Source organism: Camellia sinensis, chromosome 3 (assembly GCF_055761805.1).
Source record: "Camellia sinensis isolate YWXY chromosome 3, ASM5576180v1, whole genome shotgun sequence".
NCBI lineage: Eukaryota > Viridiplantae > Streptophyta > Magnoliopsida > Ericales > Theaceae > Camellia > Camellia sinensis.
The window spans coordinates 194,858,770-194,869,090 of NC_138963.1; the positions used below are offsets into that span (position 1 = coordinate 194,858,770).

Consider the following 10,321-nt stretch of genomic DNA (forward strand, 5'->3'; position numbering starts at 1 on the left):
TTCAGCTTCAAGTGATGAAAAGCTTCATGGGCCACAATAATAATGTCTTCAATCAATCTACCGGGAACAAAGGCCGACTGTTGAGGCGAAATGATATTCTGAAGCACTGGTTTGAGTCTGTTGGCAAGAATTTTAGACACAATTTTGAGCTTGAAGTTGCACAAACTGATTGGCCGAAACTGTGAAAGTGTCTCAGGATTTTGGACCTTTGGAATTAGCACTAAATTGGTGTGATTCCACTCCTTGAGGAGGTGACCAGTGGTAAAAAAGGTTTTGATTACCTCACAGACATCTACACCCACCACATCCCAGTATTTGTGATAGAAAACTCCCAAGTAGCCATCAGGCCCTGGGGTCTTTAAGGAAACAAGTTGGAAGGCAATAGCTTTGATTTCCGAGTCAGTGACTAGTTTGGTTAACCGCCGGTTCATATCTTCAGTGACTAGATGCCCCACTACTGAAAGAGAAGGAGCCAAATCCCTTACCTGATCACTCTTGAAGAGGGTAGAGAAATAGCTAAACAAATGAGAATTAATATCCGTATTCGAGAGGGTAGAGAAATAGCTAAACAAATGAGAATCAATATCCCTTGCCTGATCACTCTTGAAGAGGGTAGACATTCTCACTCCCACACTTCTACTCTCCCATGTTCATCCTCTCACAAGATTGTCAATTTTTAAATTATTTTTTTAAGTTTATCTGGTAAAATTTTCACTTTGAAATATTTTTTTTAAAGCTTATGTGATAACATTTCCACATTATAATGTTCTATCTCTTCCTATTTGTTTCACTTCATTTGAGAAATCTTCTTCCGTAATTCTATCATCTCAAACTTTCTATTTTTTCTATCAAAAATGCTTAGTAGTTTGAATTTGTGTAATCGTTTTGATACATTCGAGCCATGAAAATTAAGCTACCAAACATTATTGTTTTTCTATATTTTTATTTTGTTTTATTTATTTTCCACAACCTCCTCATCATTTGTGATGCAGGCCATTACAGAATTTGAAAACCCTACTATATAAGAGCAGATGAAGGAGATTTCAAAGCAATCACAAATACGAGAGAAATTATTTATGTATTTTGTGATTTGTTTTAGCTAAGTCTCCAATAATTTTTTTAGTTTTTTCTTAATTGTTTATTATTATTGATTGCATATGTTATAGGTTGATTATGCATGTTTTAGTGTGTTTTCATGATTGTTGATGGTTTTAATTCCAAATACAGGTTTAAGCCCATATCAACAAAAAAGTGGTAATTTTTGTGAATTGAATAAAATTTTGGGACTTCAATTGAAGAACTTTACTGAAAAAAAGAAAGTTCATCCAAATCAAGGATTGTTCAAGTTATCTGAAACTTCAGGGAAGGACAATGGGACAACCAAGGCTGAAGAGGCAATAGAAAGAAGCCTAAGTATTAAACTATTTATTCATGAACAATTCTATAAATACTAACACTCTCATGAAAAGTACAAGAGATTAATATAATTGGTTGTTAAAAAAAAATAATACTTACACACCCAATAATGCTAGGACATATGTGCTTTTAGTAATATATTCAGTAATATTTGTAGCATTGCCCTTTGTTCATTTTTTAGATCATACTCTTTATTCATTGATGCCATTTTTTTTATAGTTGTATACGTTTAGATTTACAAATAAAACTTATTAATGAGAGACGAAATAATAAAAAATGAGTGTCATAATTATTATTTTTTATGAATAATTTATTGCTTTATCCCATGCATAGCACGGATCAAATGTTAGTATATATATGTGCGGGGGCGATTTACGCACTATGAAGAAGGGTTGAACTTCGTGGATAAACAGCGTTCTTTCGGAATTGAAGATCTGCACAGAATAACAAACAGTGAGGCTGCCCGACCGGGGTTTGGTCGGAAACCCCTCCGATGGTAAAATCAGGGACTCAAGGAGAGGAAGAAAAGAGAAAAAAGAATACTAAAAGTGTATATGTGTTGAGTGTGTGGATTTTCGAATCCCTTGAGAGTGAATAGTGTTCACCTTTTATAGAAAAAGGTTGTTTGCCGTTCAAGTCCTTCTCTCTCCGCCGTCTGTCCAATGTGTCTTATTCGTGGTCGTCTCCCATTGGAGGAGGACGACCACTCCGCCTAACACTTGGGTGCAGGTCTGTTTTGTTTGTCTCATTAGCGGACATCTCTCATTGGAAGAGGACGACCACTCCGCCTGTCATTCAGATGTAGGTCTGTCATATATGCACCTTATCCCTCTGCACCTCCATGTCTCCACGTTCTGTTCATACAGAGGGAGAGGAGCAGAGTTGTTTGTCTCTTGTGGGCCCAAGAAAGATCTTCAATGAATTGGCCTTCTTTGAGTTGGCCTACTCTAGACTGGTTGTCCAACCAGGAGGTCTAACATGTTCCTCAACCCACTTCGGAGTGGTTGTCTGTCCATCCAAGAGGTTCAACATGTTACTCAACCTACTTCGGAGTGGTTGGCTGCCCATCCAGGAGGTCTACCATGTTGCTCGGCCCACTTTGGAGTAACATTCGTACATTGGGCCGAGCTCCTATGATTGTCTTGCTTCGGAGCAAGTGTTGGCCATAGGGCGGAGGTCCAACCTAGCTCAATCTCGGAGTGAGCATCGCATTGGGCCTAGCACCAAGACTTAATTAATTTTTACCCACTTCATTTGGCCCCTGGCTTGCGCTTACTTTTGGCGAAGCGAAAGCCAATTCTGTCACAAACTTCGAAGTTTGGTTGATCACAACTTAATTTGAGCTTCGTGAGCTGGATTCAAAATTATTGTTCGGCCCAACGTTTGCGTCTGCCCAATATTTCGTAGCTCGGTTATGCCCCCAAACTAAATGTGTATCTTCATTAGCCTCGTAATTTTCTAGCTTGGTGCTCTTTCAGTCGGCTAAGCGTCGTTGCTTGACTTGAAACAATATATATACACACAAAAAAAAAATTATTTTTAAAAATATATATATACACAAATTTTTTTTTGGGTGGGTATATATATATATATTTCTAAAGTTGAACAATTGGACCGAGCAATACAATCTGCTTCACAGCAGTCCAAGCATGCCTTATCATAGCCAACTTTTATCTTGTTTTGATAATGTTAATGGGTAATGCCTTGTGGGCCACACCTTGATTGCCATGCATGGTAATATTATGCCAATGCTACTTGTTGGGTGCTTGGTATTGTTTTGCACTTGGTGAAATAGATGTGGGCCCTACAAACTTGGTACTCCAAGTCAAATTTTATAAGTTTGCTTATGGAAATGTTTGGTAGGCCACGTATTGATCACTTTTTTGCACTAATTGTCTAACATGCTCTAATGCATTTTCCAACCAGGATTGGCAACAATAAATTTTGTTTGCTCGGTTCCATTTAAGAAATGAAAAAGTGATGCTCAGTGCTTGGTCGGTCATGCTCCATCTTGTTTGAACATAATTGGCAAATCAATTGTTCGGCTCATTTTTCATCTCCTCTGCTCGGTTATCAACTTTCTTTATATTCAGAAGCACTTTTCTTCCTTGGTCATCTTTTTTGTTCGGTTGGATTGCTGCTCCGTCAAGCCTATTCTGACACATGATGGGCCGAACAATTCCTGTTTATTTTACGCACGACTTACCCAGCTCTGTCTTTTTAATTTACGCACGACACTGCCTCAATTTCTGCTCGGCTCATTCTCGTTTGGTGGTCATCTCTTTTCATATCCAGCAGCATATTTCTTCCGTGGCCTTTGTTGTTTGGTTGGACTGTTGCTCAATCATGGGTTTGCCATTGCTCAGCCTTAGAGGAGCATCACATTAAATTCACTGCTCGGTCACTAGCTTGGTTCGTCGCCATCGATGAATGAGTTCGGTTGGTTGCCGTTACTCCATAGCTTCGTTCGCACTAGCTTTCACGCTGCTCGGTGATCTCCAATTTGTGCTTGGTTATATCTTTTCAGTGTCGCGCTCGGCTGGCCACCATCATCTTCAGTACTGGCATCCAATGAATCAAATGTATCCGTAGAGTAAAGTGATACGTTGTTGATTTGAAGGCGCAAATCGTTTACAGAACTACCACACCCTTTCAAATGTTTGCCCGTTAGCTATTATAACAAGATCATACATCAGTCTTGCAGAGAGAGGGCAATTGAATTCTTCAGGAGGTTCGGGTGTATCAAACACATCAACTTGAGAACGCCCTCCTGAATTTTCCACATTTGGTACTGGCTTAATGGACTGACTAAGGGAGTTGTCGTGCTGAGATACAATGCTCGCCGTTCGGTATCCCCGAATTGATTTTCCATACTTGTTCAGAAGATACAAGAGGTATTTTAGTATTTTCTCCCTATTTGGATCAATATCGTGGATCTTAGATAACAGCTTTCTAAGGGACCTTTTCTCTATTAAGATAGTCATTTGGGAGGTAATATGTAATCTTAAAGCTGCCAGTTTAAGAGCCTTGAGTTCTGATATATTAGCGGAATCTGATGCAGCTCTATCTTGATGGATCAATGTGAGTAAAATGATTCTAGCCTCGTCTTCAGAGGATTCCAATGTAAAAGTGGCAGCCTTAAGATCGTCAACAATTCTTGATATCTGAGCAACCATAACTAGATGAACCATATTTTGAATTAGGCTTAAACATGACTCTAATGTGTTTCGTATTTTCTCACATCTCAACAAAATCTTATACCCTGTGATTGCCAAGTAGAGTTTATTAGACTCAGAACAGTGCAGAATAAGTGAATTGGCTCTCTCCATCTTCGTCTTGCCATTGGACTTCAAGCTCGACATTGACGGATGTACTTACTTGACTGTCGAGCTACCACGCGTCCATATCTGATTAGTTTGGGGCTGCTAATGGATGGAGCTACGGATGTTGATCCTTCTGGCATTTCTTCTTTCCTGCCGAGCTCTTCCTTAGTTAGGTAGAGTATCAATCTTACAGAGGATGAACACCGCGAGGATGGACACTACGAGGAGGAACGACGCGAGGAGTAAGTTGTTAGGTTGCCTCGAGTTTTTGTTTTTACTTCTGCTTTAGTAGTTCTTTTGTAATGAAACTTGTAAGTTAATGAAGTATCTTCAACTTTTGCTTTAATGATCGGTTGGATAGGCTATGATACAAACCGAGCTCCCTTTTATAAAGAAGTACCTTCTAAATTTGCCAAGTGTTGAACTTGCAACTTGTACTTTTTTATTTGTCATGGAGTTCGATCGGCTGGACCTCTTCTTTTGTAAGGCCGAACTCTTTTTATAATTGAAGTTTCACTTCAATGCACTCATTCTTACATTTTCACAAGTGTTGAACTGCTTATCTTCAATTTTTTCTTGTATGTAATGTTTGCCCTCGGCCAAGCAGAGGCTCTGTGGCCTAGCAGGCCATCTGTTCGGTCTGATCAGGCTTCGTGCCTTAGAAAAAATTGAGTGAGTTTTTGATACCCCCAGCCGAGCATGAGCTATGTGGCTCAGAAGGTTGTCTGTTCGGTCAAACCATGCTTCGTGCCTTAGTAGAGAAAAAATTGTGAAAGTTTTTTATCATGCTGTTCGGCCACCACCTGACTTGGTCAAGTTTTGGCATGATATAACCCCTCGTAGAGTGTAATTCTGCCCTTCTTCGAGTGCGAATTGTGAATATGGACCGTGCTTTAAGTAACGATACTTGGCAGAAATTCCACCAAGTTATACCACTTGGCACCCCACTCCAACCAAAGGGTTGAGCATCCGGGATTGGCTTGAGTTAAGACCCGTGGCCAATTTGCTCCATCGAGCATAAATGTACAACACAAGTAAATAAGGACAAATTGTAAAATAAATTTCCATTCATTGATACTTGTAACTTTTGATTACATCAACGCATGTTCTGAGAAATACATTACTGTAAGTACTTCATCTTAAGAATCACATCACTGGAAGTACTTCTTTAGGTTGGCGACGTTCCATAGTCTAGGGATTACCTTCCCTGATAAGTCAGCCAGATAGTATGCGCCATTGCCAAGTGCTGAAGTAACCTTGTAGGACCCCTCCCAGTTAGCACCGAGTGTCCCTTCTCCAGGAACTTTCTTGTGATCCATTATCTTCCTGAGTACCAAGTCACCTGGTAGGAATTGCCTTGGACGCACATTCTTGTTGAAGCTCTTAGTGAGTTGCTGTTGGTAAGCCGCCAATCGAATGAGGACAGCTTCTCTACGTTCTTCGGCCATGTCCAGAGCTTGGGCGATGGCTTCATCATTGTCTGCTGGCTCAAAGATCTCAGAACGGATGGTAGGAAGGCCAACCTCCAAAGGGATGACTGCTTCCATCCCATAGGTAAGAGAGTAAGGTGTCTCACCGGTTGACCGACAAGAAGTAGTTCGGTAAGCCCAGAGAACATTCAGTATCTCTTCCACCCATTTACCCTTGGATTTTTCAAGACGTTTTTTTATCTCGTCAATGATCGTCTTATTAGACGCTTCAGCTTGGCCATTGCCTTGTGGGTAGGCCGAAGTGGAGTTTCGGAACTCTATCTTCAAGTCAGCACAAAATCTCTTGAAGATCTTCCCATCAAATTGCATACCGTTGTCAGAGAGAAGGACTCTGGGAATGCCAAATCGAGTCACAACATTGCGCCAAACAAACCTCTTAGTGTCTGCTTCTTTGATCTTGCACAAGGCCTCCACCTTCACCCACTTGGTGAAGTAGTCAGTTGCAGCGATGAAGAACCTTTTATTCCCAGTTCTCCTAGCTAATGGTCCAACAATGTCTATGCCCCACTGAGTGAATGGCCAAGGACTGGTGAGGGAGGTTAGAGCTTTGGCTGGCTGGTGAATGAGAGGAGCAAACTTTTGACACTTGTCGCACTTACGGACATACTGTTGGGCCTCCTTTTGCATGCGCGGCCACCAATACCTGTGTGTTAGGGCTTGGTGTGCCAAAGACCGACCACCAGTGTGACTCTCACAGATTCCATCATGGATCTCATAAAGCACATCTTCCACCAGACTTGGATGAACACAGAGTAAATAAGGGCCCATGTAGGACTTCTTGTAAAGCTTGCCAGATGAGGAGACCCAAAACCGAGCAGCTCTATGCCTTGTCTTGTGCATTTCTTTTTGTCCTCAGGAAGGGTGCCATTCTTCAAGAAGGCCAAGAGTGGGTCCATCCAACTGGGGCCCAAGTCAGTGCAGAGGACCATTTCGACTAGTCGAATACTTGGTTGGGGTACATATTCCACCCATATTTTGTGGTCGTCTCTGGAGTCAACCGAGGAACCCAGGCAAGCTAAAGCGTCAGCATGACCATTTCCCTCTCGGCCAATCTTCTTGACTCTGATGGCTTGGAACTTTTTGATCAAATTTTTGGCCTGTTCTGCATAAGTGGCCATCCGCTCATCGCGAGCCTCGTAAACTCCAGAGAATTGGTTGACCACTAATTGGGAATCACTAAAGACGAGTAGCTCCTCCGCATTGAAGTGTTCTGCACTTCGCAGGCCGGCTAATAGAGCTTCATACTCTACTTCATTGTTAAAAGCTTTCCAGCCCAATCGAATGGCTTGCTCCCATATGAATCCTTCAGGAAAAATAAGGACAACTCCTGCCCTTGAGCCTTTTTGGTTAGAAGAACCGTCCACAAACAGCTTCCATACATCTCCAACAAAAAGTTTTCATGCTTCGGCTGGGGATTGCCCTTTATGCTGGGCAGTCATAGTGACCAAAGGCAAGCTCCCTTCGGAGGGGACAGCTGGTCCCGAGGTGAATTCTGCAACAAAGTCTGCCAGGACTTGAGCTTCGATTGCTGTTCGAGGTTGGAACTTGATATCAAACTCTCCAAGCTCCACCGCCCACTTTGTTGTTCGACCTGAGAAATCTGCTCGACTAAACACCGACTTGAGGGGGAATTCAGTGAGGACGTTGATGGTATGTCCTTGAAAGTAGTGAACAAGCTTCCTAGAGGCAATTAATAGTGCATATGCCAATTTCTCCAATGGCAAGTATCTAGTTTCGGTATCTAAAAGTGTCTTGCTAACATAATACACTAGTTTTTGCTCATTTCCATCATCTCTGACTAGCACTGCACTAACAGCATGATCAGAAACAGCTAAGTAAAGGAAAAGCTCTTCATTGGCGACAGGTGTAGATAGAAGGGGAGGAGAAGACAACTACTTCTTCAAATCTTCTAGTGCTTCGGAGCACTGGCTTCCCCATTCAAAACTGGTTTTCTTCCTTAGAAGTTGGAAGAAGGGCTTCATCCGATCAGAGGACTGACTAATGAAACGGTTAAGTGCTACAGCTATGCCAGCAAGTTTCTGGAGTTCCTTAGCCTTTGTAGGCGCTTGAGGTCTTGGAGGGCTTTGATTTGGTCGGAGTTGGCTTCAATGCCCCGCCTAGTCACCATATACCCCAAGAACTTCCCTGATCCTACTCCAAAGGCACATTTTGAGGCGTTCAATCAAAGCTTGTAAGTCTTCAGAATTCTAAACACTTGCTCAAGGTCCCTTAGATGGTGCTTGGCCAACTTGCTTTTGACGACCATGTCATCAATGTATGCTTCCATGGTTTTACCGAGCTAGTCCTTGAACATTTTGGTGACCATTCGTTGGTAGGTCGCACTAGCGTTCTTCAAGCCGAAGGGCATCACTTTGTAGCAGTAAGTGTCTCTAGGGCTGATGAAAGCCATTTTCTCCTGGCCAGGACTGAACATGGGGATCTGGTGGTAGCCACTGTAGGCGTCTAGAAAGCTCATGTGCTCATGTCCAGCCGTTGCATCAACAAGTTGATCTATTCGTGGAAGGAGGAAGCTATCCTTGGGGCAAGCTTTGTTAAGGCTAGTGAAATCAACACAGACTCTCTATTTGCCATTCTTCTTCTTCACCACGACGGTGTTGGACAGCCACTTTGGGTACTGCACTTCTCGAATGACTACAACAGCTAAAAGTTTGTCTACCTCTTCGATCACTGCATCGGTGTGTTACGTGGATGACCGTCTACTCTTCTGGACAACCAGCCGCACTCCTAATTGGACGTTGAGTCGATGACAAGCATAATTGGGGTCCAACCCATGAGTGTCATAGGCCGACCAGGCGAACACTTCGATATTTTTTACGGAATAAAGCCAGTAATTACTCTTTCTCTCCAACATAATTGGGGTCCAACGAGTTATTGATTTTTGGAGATAGAATTTTTATTTTTCTATTTTTTGGTACATACACCCAGAAACTTTCCGTCGTCACTCTGTGAAAAAGTCTTGTTTCATTATCTAGGTTTCAATCTCTAAGATTTTCTTTTCCTTTTCTTCACTCTTATTTGTTTATGGTTCTGTGCTGATGAGATACTTGGGGAAAAATTGGTATGAGATTATGGGTTGCAGCTTAGGTGTATAATATTTTGGATGCGGCAAAAAAAAATTATGTGGTAGATCTTTAGAAATTTTATCAATATTAAAATTTTTTAAGTGAAAGTTAAAAAAATGAGGAGGAGAGGGGGTCCTTAAAAAAAAGGTGGGAGTTATTAACACCACTCTAGAAAATTAATCATATATCATTTTTTTTGGACTTCATTATAAAATCTATACTATATATTAAGTAGAATGGGATTTTTAACCCCTAAGGCTTGTGGAAGTTTCAATATTCTAATCTGAATTTTCTAAATTTTTTATTTAAAAAAAAAAACTCAGCATTTATTAACTTTTTTCAATCTACATATCTTTCCACATGCCTACATTTATTGATTTGGTCAAAATTCCCCAATCAGCATTTAAAATCCTCACATACAAATAATTATAGATACAATTCGTGTATGATTACTGCAGTACCCTTTTTAACTTCTTCCATACGCTATGATTAATGATAAAATTGTTAAATTATTTTTATAAAAAATCTTAAAAAATGTAATTTATATATTAATAAATAAATATAAATATAAATATTTTAAAAAAATTTAAAATAAATATAAATATCTATAATTATTTCATGCATAGCACGAATAATAGACTAGTATCATTATATATTAATAATAAGATGTGGCGGGCCTAGGCTAGAATGAGGTTTTCATATAAGGGGGTGGGGAAAGCGTGTTAAGTGATAATGTTGAAGCTCACAGTTAGTTGACCAATTAATCATGGGTAGGTGAGAGTAATAAAAATAAATTATGATAAATTATAAGTACATCCTTTTATATTTGATTAAAATTTGAATTATCTCTTGCGATTTAAAAAATTATAAATATTTTTTTGTCAAATTTTTTTATTTAATAAAACTAACTGAAAAAATAAAATTCTTAATTACTCTCATATATAATAATAAAGTTACCTAAATTGTTTGGCAAGTTTCAAAAAAGTCAAAAAGTCACTATTCTATTTAA

General features: G+C 40.2%; 1 protein-coding gene across 1 annotated transcript; it reads right to left on the reverse strand.

Annotated features, from left to right (window-relative positions):
- Window positions 1-4,055: 4,055 nt before the first annotated feature.
- Window positions 4,056-4,778, reverse strand: LOC114323410 (U-box domain-containing protein 6-like). Its single transcript, XM_028271010.2, has one exon. It carries the CDS (start codon window positions 4,776-4,778, stop codon window positions 4,056-4,058), a length of 723 nt encoding a protein of 240 aa, XP_028126811.2.
- Between the last annotated feature and the right edge of the window lie 5,543 nt (window positions 4,779-10,321).

What these genes read in the sequence shown, in the direction of transcription:
- LOC114323410 (XM_028271010.2), bottom strand. Translation starts at nt 4,778, where the DNA reads ATGTCGAGCTTGAAGTCCAATGGCAAGACGAAGATGGAGAGAGCCAAT.